At 39.1% G+C, this 15,000-nt stretch overlaps 2 protein-coding genes across 3 annotated transcripts in view; one reads left to right on the top strand and one right to left on the bottom strand.

Annotated features, from left to right (window-relative positions):
• Positions 1-14,510, bottom strand: part of LOC137972185 (protein phosphatase 1 regulatory subunit 7-like) — an 18,786-nt gene extending 4,276 nt beyond the window's left edge. Inside the window, exons 1-17 of the mRNA XM_068819036.1 lie at positions 14,334-14,510; positions 13,422-13,511; positions 13,145-13,222; positions 11,973-12,031; positions 11,606-11,658; positions 11,280-11,422; positions 10,816-10,902; positions 9,713-9,784; positions 7,621-7,676; positions 7,467-7,515; positions 6,845-6,919; positions 6,663-6,708; positions 6,544-6,574; positions 5,968-6,019; positions 5,727-5,799; positions 5,042-5,123; positions 2,144-2,223 (exon numbers count right to left, since the gene is read on the bottom strand). Of these exons, the coding sequence (XP_068675137.1) occupies positions 2,144-2,223; positions 5,042-5,123; positions 5,727-5,799; positions 5,968-6,019; positions 6,544-6,574; positions 6,663-6,708; positions 6,845-6,919; positions 7,467-7,515; positions 7,621-7,676; positions 9,713-9,784; positions 10,816-10,902; positions 11,280-11,422; positions 11,606-11,658; positions 11,973-12,031; positions 13,145-13,222; positions 13,422-13,511; positions 14,334-14,510 (1,303 nt within the window). The remainder of the gene's footprint in view (positions 1-2,143; positions 2,224-5,041; positions 5,124-5,726; positions 5,800-5,967; positions 6,020-6,543; positions 6,575-6,662; positions 6,709-6,844; positions 6,920-7,466; positions 7,516-7,620; positions 7,677-9,712; positions 9,785-10,815; positions 10,903-11,279; positions 11,423-11,605; positions 11,659-11,972; positions 12,032-13,144; positions 13,223-13,421; positions 13,512-14,333) is intronic.
• Positions 14,511-14,937: 427 nt separating this feature from the next.
• The window catches only part of LOC137972184 (DNA topoisomerase 3-alpha-like), a 44,129-nt gene continuing 44,066 nt past the window's right edge, over positions 14,938-15,000 (top strand). For both annotated transcript variants that reach the window (XM_068819034.1, XM_068819035.1), the window contains exon 1: positions 14,938-15,000. This exon is cut by the window's right edge and continues 69 nt beyond it. In XM_068819034.1, coding sequence (XP_068675135.1) covers positions 14,980-15,000 — 21 coding nt within the window. In that variant the 5' untranslated portion in view covers positions 14,938-14,979.

The raw sequence follows: 15,000 nt of genomic DNA on the forward strand, positions 1-15,000 counted from the left end.
AAATCTATTGTCTATGGCCAATATGACCGCCGCCCGAATAAGGCCCATTTCAGCAGTTCGAAGCCATGATCGTGCGATTTGCGCTAAAGTACTTTAACAACTGACATATCAAGGAAGCTGGGGAGCTGGTTAAATGCGAGTTCAATTCTCGTCCCTAGAGCCTCCAGGCCCTCTTAGACGCTAGAAGGCTGAGCACGAGAGAAGTGGTTCTCGTGCTCCAAAATGTTCTCTACCTCTGATATGAAAATTATCGACAATTCCTAATTTTCTCTGGATTGACTGTTATCGTCAATTCAGATTACTCTGTCCCAGGACTCGTGGTAGCAGATGAAAAGAAAAAAGGTAAAAGTTGCATTCGTGGACAGGCTTTGAACCCGGAGCATCCACTTTGAAGGACTTGAGCACTAAAGATCAACTGGCTGACAATTGAACCGATTATTTACCAACACCAATTAGTATATATAAAATCATTGCTGAATAGTGTTCAAGTCTAGAGCTTAGTTTTAAAATGCTTAGCTTTCTCTTGAGGTTTGGTAACGGACATTTTCTCCTGTTTAGACTTGTTTCTTAGCGGGTGATAATAAATGTTTACAGCGGCATTCGAAAGGAAAAAAATATTGACATATTAATAAGAAGTACTGGCAGTTAGCGATTTGGTAGTCTAGTGGTTAGGTGAAAGGGTTATTAATCGAACATTCCCAGGTTCGAGTCCTGCGGGGTTCGGATTCTATCAAGCGCTAAGCGTCTTAAATTGACGATAATGGTCAATTTAGAGAAAATTAGGAATTGTCCGTAATCGACATTTCAGAGGAAGAGGATGGGTTACGTACAACATGATCTCTTCTCTAAATTAACCATTATCGTTATTTCGTAATTTGCTTAGAATTTACTGTTACATGTATCGTTAATTTAGGACTTGTGGTAGAAAAATAAAAACAAGGAAATAAAAAATTACATCCGTGGATTGGATTTGAACCCGGAGTTTCTACTCTACAGGAACCGCTCCTTTCCGCTTCACCACTGAAGATCCAGACACCGCACTCTCAAAAAAAAAAAAGGTTTATTTAAGTCCCCCATAGCATATCGCTGCTGAAAAGTAATTAAGCCTAAACTAGATTAATAATTTATGCCTAAGCTTTGATTTTAAAATCTTTAGCTTTGACGTGAAGTTTGGTAACCGACCTTTTGTAGTGTTTAATATTGTTTGTTTCCCAGTGATAATACAGCATTATCAATAGTGTTTAAAATATTTTCCCTGAGAAGTTGGCCGTGTTGGTGGTCTGGTGGTTAGGTGACGGGTAAATAATCAACATTCCAAGGTTCGAGTCCTATGTCCATACGCTTGGGTTCTCTTTTAAACAATATATGACCATTTCCCATGATTCATTTCAAGCTTTCAGTCTTAAACGATAATAGTAAATTCAGAGCAAATAGAGCGGTTTTCAATAGGCCATTTCCGAGTTCAAGTCTGCCTCTTCTTCAAAGCGAGTCTAAGTGCAAAGTTTTTGTAATGGTAATTAGTTCTACCTTACATATGAATGAAAACTAATTTTCATAACAAAAAATTCGCACTTAGACTCGCTTTGAAGAGGAGGCAGACTTGAACTCGGAAATGGCCTATTGAGTGTCGAAAGTAATTAGCGAATTACTTTCATTGGTTTTGCATTACGTAACTCAGTGATTGGTTCAAAGTTCTCGCGCCACTTTTTCGACCAATCAGAAGTGAAACCCAAACCAATCGTGGCTCGCCCGTTCACTTTTTTCCCGCGCTTTGGTTCGGCTACGTGTAATTACTTCGAGTTTTGATTGGTTTACTGGATTGTCTCCGTCCTTTTTGATTGGCCAAAGTAATTACTTTGGTTTTGGTTTTACGACACTCATTTGAAAACCACTCTAACGAATTAACGATAATAGTTAATTCGAGATAGAGAATGGGTTGGAATGGTAAGAGGTGAATGAGTAGAGTCGGAGGGTGGAGGGTTTGAGTCCCGTCCCGAGGGTGAAGGGTTCGAGTCCCGTCCCGAGGGTGAAGGGTTCGAATCCCGTCCAAGCGTGGACTTTTTCCGCTTTGCTGCCAACTGCTCATCTCACATTCATCTGATTTCACGAAAAATGTTGGCTTGATCGCGCGAGTTACACTTACTTGACAACGACCGCTCGTCAGATTGATTGATCCTTAGCTCCATCGGCAACGACTTAAACAGATCTCTTACGATATTAAACCTGAAGGAAGACCAAACATCAAGTAACTGAAAGCGATAAAAAAACAAAGGTTTAAAGGCGCACATGAAAGTCGGTGACTAAGATTCGTGGGTCGCATTTCTTGGAAGGCCACTTCTATTAATTCTTCAGGCGGTTGTGGCTTCTACATCTCCACATCTCCTCTTCTCGAATAGTGTGTGGATTCTTTAACGTCCCACAGAGAACTTATAAACATGGAAGATATTTGTGAGACGGGAACTACGGTTTATAGTCCTTATCCGAGAAGACTTGAAAGTCTAACCATTTGCGGGTGTAATTACAAAGGCAGCACTTTCTCCTCAGTAATTTTAAGACCCCGAGTGTTGGTCCGATCAGAGTCAAACTCCCGACCTCCCGCATGGCAGCCCGTTGCTCAACCAGCTTACTATTTAAGAACCAATAGGAAGAGTTTTCCACAAGAACATCCATTTTAGGATGAGCTATTCATTGTGAATTTTTTCAACCCTGGACTAGGGGAATGTCATGGCTACATTGGTATTTCTTAGATTCTCTTCTGGTTGGGACTCAACTATGGTAACCGGTCGTTTCGCCTACGGGTCGTTTCGCCTACGCATAATGTCGGTTCGCCTACGTCCAATATGTCACTTCGCCTACGATTAATATGTAAAAGCTTTAAAACTGAATTGTTTAAAAGTCCTTGTCGAACCTCGCAGAAAAACTGAGTTCCCACTTTACTGCGCGGTTCAATTTTTGTATCGATGTTGCGATTTGTTTTATCATGAACTTTATATCGCTTCCACACGATCCGCAAACTTAGTTAGATGCAAAAAATTATATATGATGGCTAGCTAAGGCGTTATTTCTGTAGACTTTTGTCTTGAGCAGCCTATACTAAAGAAGAAGTAGGAGCAATGACAGCGGCGAAGATCGTAAATGTGGTCAAAGAGAAGGCTATGGAGGATAAGGTCATAAACTTTAACTATTTGTCTATCACAGGTACAAGAGCTTGGTCTCCAAACAGCCTATAGTGGCAATGACGCAGTGTACTCTAACCGGTACATCCGAACTCCCGTTCTTGCCTCACCACGAGATCAGACCCATGTTCGTGCGCCTCAGCGTCCAGGCAGAGACCCAGCCCCTCCGCAATCTGATTGAATACACCCAGGAACAGTGGATTGACAGTACTATCTTCCTCCCAAGAGATTGGAGTGTATTCAAGCAACCAATCCGGACCAACAATGATATAGAGGGGTGGCACAACGCTCTCAACCGCAATAAGTTTTTGCAAATGCAAATGCAGATTAGAGCTTCACCAGTTAATCGAACTCCTTCATCGCGAAACCCGCTTAACTTCTATCACCATCAAGCTTATATCAGACAAGAAGTTAAAGCGGATCCAGAGAAGAGAGTACAGGCAATTTCAGCAAAAACTGTTCGACGCCTGGGTGCAGTACCAGACCGGCAACAAGAACGCTTCACAACTACTCAGCTGCTGCTCCCATCTGAATGGAGTGCTCCTGGCCAGTAAAAACCTAAACGTCCCCACATACATTAAGTTTATTATAATTAATCGCCAATGATCTGTTGTTTAAGGCGCGGGAGTCACGCGGACAACCCTAACGTCCCCGCATGTAACAAGTAAAACTTGCTGATTATTAGTATGATTATTAGTCTCAAAAAGTTGCTCGTAGTAATCAAATTGCATTTGTGAACTCACTTTATATGTAAGCAATAAATAAGTTTGTACGTAACAGTGACTGATTAATGCATATTACGAAGCGAAAATCTGTAACGAATTTACCCTAAAATGTCGCGAAATGAACACGCATCGTGCAGAATTACCATCGTGCATCACAAGCTTGCATTAAGAGTGTAATAGCCCATTTCCGAGTTGCTGCATGCCTCAGTTTCAAAGCGAGTCCTGGTGCACAACCATTCAAATGGAAATGACTTGCGTCTTCTTATGCAAATCAAACTCATTTCCCTTACAATAGTTGAGCACCAAGACTCACTTCGAAATCGAGATAAACGGCAACTCGGAAATGGCCCATTGGAGAACCGTGTAATTCGAAACTAGAGATTCTTCTGTATTCGCACTAATCCTAAACAAATTCTTTAGGTTCCACAGGTTCCGCGTTCCATAATTCCATAGATTAATCTTACCCGAATGTCTGTAGCCCACCAGTGCATAAATATATTGTTAAATCCCAGTTTATCTCTATTAACCCATTTGAAACCAAATAATTATTTGTGTTTCCCTCGCCCACTAGCCTGCGAATGCAAACGTATTTCTGGCAGTCGTTTCCCTCCCCCGAAAAGGAGGAAATACGTCTACATTCTCAGGCTAGTGGGCGAAGGAAACACAAATAATTATTTTACTTGGTTTCAAATGAGTTGATAGATAGAAAAATGACCAGGGTGTCGAGATCTGGGATTTTACGATTTTATTTATGCACTGGTGGGCTACAAACATTCGGGTAAGATTAATGTACGGAATTATGGACCGTGGAACGGCGAAACCTGCGGAACCTGAAGAATTTGTTTAGGATTAAGGGTATAGTTGACTCCCAACCAGAAGAGAATCTAACAAATACCAATGAATGTAAATTTATCATTGTAAACCTTATACTTCGAATAGCAGTTGAACGAACAACAGTCATTTCTCTAGGTTCCACAGCTTCCGCAAGTGTTGCAAGGTCTGAATTCCACAGTTCCATAGATTTAAGCCTTACACGAACAAGAAAAAAGGAACAATTGCTTATCCACAAAATGGAACAGTTGCATATAGTTTCATCTTTGATAGTCACTCACAAAAAAAAATGAGAGCAAATTCCCTCACCTTGAAGAGATAGAAGCCTCAAATGATTCTTGCTCCAATAACGTAGCCTTTATTTGCTCTTCCACTTGTCTTGAGCTGAGGACTTGAAGCGAATTTAAAGATAAAACAAAAACCTTCATTTATTGATGAGGAAAGTGACCATCAAGCCATAACGAGACCGTATGCCTGGATTTTAGGGCAGCAATGCAACCAGCAGTGCAAAAAGCACCAGCAAACACCTTAATGTAATAATAAATTATTAATTTGTGTCTTTTGCCCCAGAGATAGACTCAAATGATCAAAATTCCGCTGGGCCTGCGCAAGTCGCCTGTGGGTATCAACAAGGCTTTTATGTATCAATTTAAAGCAGCGACAGGTGCGTTCACTGCAAGGACATCAACCGGACTGTAGTTAATGCTTGATTGATAACGACTTTATTATCCATAAATAATAAATATCAGTAAATATCTCAAGAAAGGGTTGGTAGACATCTAAAATAAACATCTAAAATAACCATGCAAAGAGACAGGTGCCAGCAGATTATTCTGACACTGTTTGTTTCAAGAAAATACTGGTATGAACAGAGTAAAAGTTAGGACAGAAATTTTCACATTAATCCTTAGAGGCAGCTCTCTTGCAAAAACTAATTAAACAACTCTAAAGCCAAATAACTATTACCCCTCTACGACCACTGCATGGCCCTTACCTTGCGATGCAGACATTGGTCTCATGGGAGGTGGCGCATGCGAATGGCCAGTGTTAGGTCTTTTAAGTGACACCTGCCCAAAAATGACAAAAAAAAGCCAATAGAGAAACTAATGTTAGCTTTTCTGCTAAAGTACAGTGTAGGTCGGGATTCTCTTTTAAACCAGCCTCCGTTTCAGAAACTCTGAGAATTTGAAGAAATGATCAATATTTCGGTACTTAAGCGAATCTCAGGAACTTACTTTATCAAGGAATTCCAGAGATGGTATGCGTTGAGAGATCTGACGGTGACAACTAGAAATAATGTTAATTCGTTAGTACAGTAGACACCTCTAGCCTGCACACAGGTTCTCCGTGCATGGAATGGCGCGCAGTCAACCTCCAATTCCTCAGCTGTTGAGCATGCGCCATTTGATGCATGGAGATCCTGTGTACAGGCTAAGAGACCCCCGGTGTTGGTGATCTATCTGAATTGCAAACTGCCATGAAACTGATGCGATATGTGAGGTTTACAAATACATTACCATTACAGCATATCGACAAAGGTCCTTGATAAGAAAACCATTAAATTACGAATTAAGATGTATTTCCGGTTGTTTCTGCTAATCTAGTCCTAGATTAAGAATTCTTTCCTCTTTAATTTTGCAAACAACAAACTTACCAGTGAAAATTGAATTAAGTGTCGTCCAAATGGCAATGACCGTTTATGAAACGGAAATTTGCGTTGCCAGCATTTCAGGCCCTGTCTGCACTAATCCATTTGCAGATGTATTGAGTGTTATTGTTAACTTCAAAATAGTTATGCAAAATGTCCTCACCTATATCCATCCTCACTTTTAAATGGGTTTCCTACACAACAGAGATACTAATTATTATTACAGATTAATATGTTCTGCCAACAAATGTCTAAGTTGCAAAAGGTTAAAAAATTACCTACCCTTCACTGACAACTCAACAAGTGTAGAAATACCCGACAACACAAACTGAAAGACATTTAAAAAATTGAAGCAAAGATAAAATATTGTTACTAAATGCCACTGGTGCATTTAAAAAGCACAGAAATTTAAAGGCAAAGCATGCATCAAACGATCAGCAATTCTTTTCTTTTTTTATAGTTACCATTTCCTCAATGTTTTCAATGATATTGTTTGACAAATCTAAAATTTCCAGCGCAGAAAACTGGTTCGGAAAGGACTGGAATACAATAAACAAACAAAATGTTAAACTGGTATGCTAGAGCTATTGAAGAAAAAGAGCCAAAACTTTGAGTTGGATGAGTGCCGTGCTGCCATACGGGAGGCTGTGCGTTCGACTCCAACCGGACCAACACTCAGAGTCTTTAAATAAACTGAAGAGAAAGTGCCACCTTTGTAATGACATCTGCAAATTGTTAGACTCTCCAGTCTTCCCCGATAAGGACGATAAACTGTAGGCCCTGTCTCAGTGACAACCCCTTAATCTTCATAACCCTGAGTGATGTACTGTAAAAGAACCCACACACTGTTCCGCAAAGAGTGAGGCATGTCCCAGGTGTTGTGGTCTGACTTCTGTGGTATACAACGTATCATGGTTTCACAAAAGCGTTTCAACGAGTTAAAACACCTAAGCTCCTTATGGATAAATAAACAATGACTATATCAATGACTATGACTAGAAAACTAAACATACACGTAAAGACACATTGTACCACCAAAGCATTTGCTTTGGAAAGCATTGCCTTTGTTCCTAAATTCAATCTCACCTTAACTTCTGATATTCGGTTGCCTGCTAAATACAATTCTTGTAAGCATCTGAAAAAGTAATGTTTATTCCACTTTGTCAACCAAAACCATCTTATCCAGTTTCAGTTGAAATCTGCTTCAAAAATTGAAGATCTCTTAATTAATTAAGCTGACCTTAATTTTCCTATGGAATCCAGTGAAGTGATATCATTATTTTCTGCCCTTAAAACCTGCAGAAAGAGATTGACACTGCAAATCAGACTGATTTTAATGACGGTTTAATTTAGGTGCAAATGTGATGAGGCTGTATGTATAGGAAATTGTGTGAAAGCGAGTGCATTTCGCGATTTATGGGCAAGAGTGATGTTTTGAAAGTTCTCAAAATTGTATGAGTCATAGGCGCAGGGTTTTCAACAGCTTTTCAAAGTGCCGGATTTGATAATGAAAGTACCAGACAGGGTCATTTTCCGATGTAAGGCCCTTTGCAAGTGCATTGGGGCAGAGAACCCTAAAGGAGGTCTGAAACTCTCAGAAATATTGTTTACATTCTTGAGATGGTGGGAAAAAACATGCCACCAGATTGAATATTCCAAAATTAGGCTATGTGACTTCTTGTTAATTTGATGGATATATTGCGCAATTGTCTTATGTTTCTTCAGCTCATGGCTTCCTGAGATACCCAAGTCCAAAGAGAAATGGAAAAAAAGGAAGCCAACAAATCTATAAATTTCTAGTGTCAAAGTACTGGACGTGAAATGGTAAACAACCGGACTAAACATCACGAGTGACCATAACATCAAGAAATCCACTAGCAAGCTCATACAAGTTTTTATTTATTAGCATGCGCGTTTTTGAGATGTGGACAGCAACCGGGAGAGAACATTTCGAGTGCCAAGACAGTGGTGTCTCCCAGAATGTTATACCAATTATCTCTAATGGAGAAAACATACTTAGTAATGTAAATGTGGTTGTGTGAAGACAAGTTAAAAGGGAAAGCAGCTCACTTCCGGTTGCCAATCCGCGTCTCAAAGACATGCGTGCTTAAGCTCTCAAATAGGTTTGAATTCTGATTAAGCCTGAGTTTTTTCTGTCTGTCCTTTTATTACTGTTACAGTTAATGCTTACAACTGCAATGATTGATAAATGTTAACATGCTTAGGTATAACGCTAGTCTTTTACCAACGATCAGTTTTTCTGAGACTAACACAGTGTTCTCACCAGGCCACGCCCTTGCAGGATTCCTCCAAGAAAAATAGAAATGGTGCATTAAAAGTCGTGCAAATGCACGGTCACTTGGGCACACAAGGATACTACAAGCAAAACAGACTTTTAGAAGAAAGTTAGCAGTCTTTTAATTGTTCCAGCAAATACTACAGCTCTTTGCTTCTTCAACTGAATGAAAACAGTTTAGCAAAGTATTCAAAGCCCTTTCAAATCCTTCATTTTTATTGACTTTGCCTTCGTCAGTCACACCAGTGTTAAGCAGCTTTGACATCTTGGATCAGGTTCGTACTTTGTGTAACAGATAATCTAGAGTGTGGGCTCATGTTATTTGTCATGGCACAGAGAAAAATTAGATTCTTTCTTTTGCTCTAAAGTACCAAGGATTTAAGAAAGTGTAGAAGATCATCAAAACGCTCGCTGGTGAGGAAGACAATAAAGAGGTCAACATAGCAAGTAAGATCAAAAAGCTATTTCATTCAAGAAAGATCATGTTTTTCAGAGTGAATGGCGATCGAAATACACATGGCTTGGCTATGATGCGGACAAAAAGATCATGACGTGTAAGATCTCTCTTGAGGCAAACAAATCAAATCCATTTTCAGTATTGTCAAAGGCCCATCATTGCAAGAGGATTTTTTCCACCCTAGTCATGGAGTGCAAGTAACTTTGCCCCACTTAAGCTCCTGCAGGAAAGGCAGCCCTGGGACTCCCTAAGACAAAACCATGGCCAGTGAGAACACTGCTTACAACACCATGTGCATTCTACATGTATTTCTAATAGTGTTGAAGACTTAGTTAGTTTATTAGTTCAATGGAATTGGAAAATATAGCTTGGCATGGAAGGAACATCCAAGCATAAGTCTTGTTGTTCTCCCTTTCCAGACTGTTCAAAAATGGAATAAATCAATAGTACAGTATAATTCAAAACTATTGATTAATTAATATTGTTGCATTTGGTTCAACTGACCCAGCACCAGCTGAACCAAACTTGCATCATTTTGTGCCTTTGCAAAACAACAGGATCTGTATTGTTAATACTTACAGTTAGAGTAGAGATAGCCCGTAAACCAGCTAAATTGGAAATATGATTTCTTGAGATATCTAGCTCTTGAATCTGCAAGTTAGAGATATACCGGTACTTAAACTTTAACTCTTTTCAGGAAATGATAAAAACACAACACGCAACCCCTTATTGTATTGATTTAAACATAGGAATTGGCCTACCCTGCCCTAATAAAAGCAGAATACATACTCAACAAGTAGAATTATGCCTCATTCACACCAAACCTTAAACATGTTTTAAACATGTTTAGTTAAACACGGTTTCAAAGTGTTTTCTTTTTAAATCATGTTTACTGACTTTTGTCGACTACGAATTTAGTACAGGTCAAAGCATGTGTTGAAACAAACCTGAATCTCATGGAAAAGCCAGTCCTACATTTATCTGTGACTGATTTTTATTTTGTTAAACCAAGTTTAATTAAACATGTCTTGTTGGTGTGAATGGGGTATAAGTTTGTCATTCAGTTCCTGTACAATTAGCATTTCCCTTTGTTAGAGGTGTGTGCAGTTGTGGCATAAGCAATGTCCGTTCAATTCACACATGCCTATGGTCTAACAGGAATGTGCTTTTCTGTCTATTTGAACAATCCCACAACCTCACACTCACACCAGTGTCCACAATGTTTCTGAAGTGAAAAATTGGGTAATAATTCTTCCAAGAAGGCCAACTACTAGGGTGATAGGACATGGATTCCCCTGAAAAAGTCAATTTCCATAGCCGCAGTTTGTTGAGGAAGAGGGTGATCACTGTACTCTTTGCATTGTAAGTGTTGTGAGACAGTACCTGTCAAGAATTCAAGACATTGCAATAATTTTTTTTAAATACTAACAATGAACTGAATTAATTAATGAAAATTTTATAGACTTGGGAAATTATCACTCAGGAAACTGGACACAGATGATTACTTGATCTAACCACAGAGGGTGTGTTTTGTGCAGGTTATTTTCACACATACTAGTTCACAGACCAGCACAACCTTTGTTGTAGTTGAGAGAATGATGGAATTGGAGATCTAGAACCTTTAAGATATTCAGCCTTGTAAATGAAGGATTCAGTCAATAAAATTGCACATCTTTACTTACTTTCTTACATCGTCCCATGTCAGGAATTCGAGAAATTTTGTTATTTGATAAATCCAGCTCTTCAAGTGTTGGAAGAGCATTCAGAGCCTGAAAAGAAAATCCAAAAGAAAAGCTTACAGAGCTTATACTCTAGTGTAAACCATTAGCCAAACATGCTGCTTTTATCCAGTTCTTTTCGTCAAGGGCAAGCTCACTATTGTGACTACTGCACTCAGAGGCCGAGTGCAAACAAGGCTTTTAAAAATGCAACATGCAAACTTTTTTGAACGTGAATTGTCAACCAAGATTATTTTTTTCTTTTGCGGTGACAAGCCAAAAGAGTGGATCAAAATCAGCCAATCACTGGATGACTCAGGCACACTAACCCATTCTGCTACAGTGATTAATGGCAGTAGAAAAACGAAACCGTTGACTGGAAGTTGAACTTCAAAGTCTGCAACTAATACAAGGTGCAAAAAACTCACCGAAATATCATGGATATCATTGCAGCTTATGTCTAGAACAGTCAGTTGCGAGCAGCATCCAATTTCCCTGTAGTCTATCTTGGATAGGCGATTGTTATCAAGTCGTAAAACTTTGAGTTTCCTCACATTTTGCAGTCCCTTACCTTAGAAGAATAAATCAACATAAGAAATCATGATAAAAGATCTCACAAAAAGAGCTATAGGCTTAAGGGCCAACTGACAGCAATAAGATTCTAAATCAACAACTACTAAAAGGGAAGTAAGGATGTAAAACAAATTATTGGGGAAGGATAAGATAATTGAAAATGATCTCCAAAAATGCTTACCTATCAATTTTATTTTGTTGTGCTGCAAAAGGAGATTGTTTAGTTCCTTGCAACTGCCGAACAAAAGAAAATACTAATAAATGATAAACATAAGAAAAAACAATCATATCAATTAAGAGTTAACCCATTGATTCCTGGGGGCTCCCCATTGATGAGTAAAATGGTTTGGTGTTAGACAGTAAAATACTCTGGCACTAGACAGATTAAAATATCAAGTATGGCCAGTTTAGGCTGGTTCGGGGGTGAAAGGGTTAAATTATCAGTACTGTATCTGTGTGGTGAAAATGTGTAACTTATGACATTCTTGCAAAACAAGCTGCAAAAAAACCTGAATCACTTTACCACTTTGAAAGAACAGAGCTCTCACCGATCTAACCCACTGATTTCTGTAATCTCATTTGCATAAAGCTTCAGTTCTCTTAGATCCTGTAACAAAATCAGCACAAAGACAATTGATCAACTCTTATTCTAATACGCTAAAAATAATATTTTTTTATTGAAGTTATCCACATAAGAAAAGACAAAGAAGTCTGAGGTTGAAGATACTGTAGGTTACTAAGGTCATAACAGTCATTATGTTTGAGTCCTCCCTGGGACTTTATTTTTTCTGTTGTCCTTCCACCTTTTGGCAAGCAACTACAATGTTGTTACAAGCAAACAGTTATACAGCCACTTTGGGATGTACAGCACAGGAAATTCAACATTGTTTGGGGAGAGTGGAGGGAGGATGGAGGGGGGGAGGGGAGAGTAGTGGCATAAACTGATCTGCATGCCACCAAAAATGTCCTGAGAATTTTAACCTCCATTATACCGGTAGCTTATCAACTTTTACATTTGGTGGAATTTATCCAAGTATTGCCGACAACACAAGATGGCAACACCGGTAGTAACACTAATACAACATTGATGAAATGATAAAAAATTATATGAAAATAATGGATCATATATTTTACAGCATTTTATGGGTAAAGAAGAAGATTAATAGCTTTTAAAGCGCCACTGTGACCAAAAAATCAATTCTTTTTTTTCTTTGGATTTCTAAACTATGTTTATTAACTAAACACCAAGTGATGAAAGTTTTATTAAAGCCTTGATTTAAAAAAAGACACCTGTTTATTTTAACTGAATTCTATTTAATGGTCTGCCATTACTGAATTTAAAATCTTAAGACCTGGATCCAGGAAAAAACTTATGTCAAAGGCTCACTTGTTTGGGCTTTCAGACTTTTAAACTCGTGTTTTGCATATATAATAAGCAGCATTCACTTGCTGAAATTTTGAGCTGGTGAGTCATGACATCACTTTTCCCTGGATCTGACCCTCTGAGAAGGTTCAATCAGGCAGTTTTGAACGTGAATTATTTTGGACCATGAAATCCAAAACTTACACTCAAAGTAAATGGCCTTTGGATAAAAGTCAAAGCTCAAAATTCTGCCAGTCAGGTGTTGAGCAAACACACTTTTAAAATCTGAACAAAAAAAAGGAAGTGATTTTTTTTATCACAGGGGCACTTTAATAATATCGATAACAAATTACTTACACAATTCTTTTCCAAATCATTTGGCGATAACTCCTTAAGTTTGTTACATCCCAGATCAAGAATTTTCAGTTTCTGAAACTACATGACAATTTTGGAAAAATTAAGAGGCAAAATTAAAAAAAACCATGTGTTTGCCAAAAAATATGAAATAATTAATATCAAGATCTTCAAATACTGTAGGCTGGCAACCTTAATGCTGGCATGTTTAGGCACCATTTTAAAAGAACATTATTTGAAAGGCACACAGACCATCAATCATTTTTCAATAATTCCTCACCTCCTTTAAGTTAGGAACTTGCTTCAGTGCTTGCCCATTCAGATTGATTTCAAACACACGCCCATGGTCACTTTCTTTACACCTATCAAGCTGACGATTTAAATGGCAAAAAATCTCAGGTACCTGAGGGATGGAGGGTGGTGGACAGCCACAGTGACTTGGTAAGTGGGAACTGGCTTTTTTTGAAATGTCAAGGTAAAAATGAGTGGGGATTTAGCCAGTATAAGACTTTCAAAACTGTGACCACTTTTATGTTGTTGGGATATTAAAGTATGTTGCGCCATCGATACACAGTTGACAAGTTGTGTAAGCCTTATGCATGGTGATGGCATACATGTATGCTCAAAAATTCACCTCCAAGCCTCGTTTGCACAAAATTACTCACATTACTTACATCATCTGGACATGCAAATTCTTGGGTTTCACTCACGTGATCAACAGCCTTGTTTTTCAACGAAAACAAAAGAAGACGTTAGCATAATAATAGCTTTCAATTCCCGGAGGATTGGATCGGGACACCAACATGGCCGCCATTTCATTGTTTGGGGACACCAACATGGCGGCCGTGACGTCATGTGAAATCCAAGAATTATTGTTCGCACGTGGGTTTTCGAATTCGAGGCTTGGTGGTGAAATCAGCTAGTCAGACCACATCACGCATAAGGGCTATCGGTTTCAATGAGTGACTGATACACGAGTAATTGGTCACTCTCCTTGCTGGACTATTTTCCGCCAAAGTTGTATATTTACATTCAAAGGGTCAATGTGGAAGAAACTCGTTTGCCACTTAAACGTGAAAACTAATTATTGGCCTATACTCTTCATATACTGAGTCTGCGGACGCAAGAGTCATACAAAGTACAACCACTGCGGGCCGTTCAAAGGAACCGAGATTGCATGCATTGAACTTACAATCTCTTGCACAGAAAGCTTGTTCTCCGTTTCCCTTTCAGCCGGTGAAGATTGGACTCGTTTCTCCTCCGCTGTTCTTTTTCTTGTTTGCCTCAGCGTGGTAGAGGCAGACTTTCCTGGCTGAATTTTATTGGTATCTTGGATAGCTTGTTTCTGCGATCTAGTCGCGGACAACATCAAGGCTTAATGTATCTTGTGCTGGATAGATTTTCTTCCACCTCTCAGCTTGGAGTACTTTGACTTATGAAAGAGGTTCAACTTCATGGTCAGTTTTGAAAAGATAAAAGAGTGTACATGTACGTTTGAACTTGTGACAGCAACAATTCAGGACGCCATTTTGAATAAACAGATCCCATAATTCAGTTCGAGTGTGACAATCATTCCCACGGTGCTCTCCTTTTTGCCGCCATGATTTGAATATGGCGGCGACATAGTGCAATGATCGATATGAGCTTAATTCTGAAGCCTCGAGCTCTTCGTGGAACACAAAGGGTGTTGAAGTGGCAGGTTGCTGTGAACTACTAGAAGATACTCAGAAGACTATGGCAGTAGTCTCCGGCTTAAATGACATTTTCTTCTGGCGGCTCATGCACCAAGTTTTAGATACAACAAGAGGACACTGCGGTTGAGCATACACGGGCGAAAAATGAGGCCACTGCGTGTCTTA

The sequence above is a fragment of the Montipora foliosa genome, chromosome 9, assembly GCF_036669935.1.
Source record: "Montipora foliosa isolate CH-2021 chromosome 9, ASM3666993v2, whole genome shotgun sequence".
Lineage (NCBI taxonomy): Eukaryota > Metazoa > Cnidaria > Anthozoa > Scleractinia > Acroporidae > Montipora > Montipora foliosa.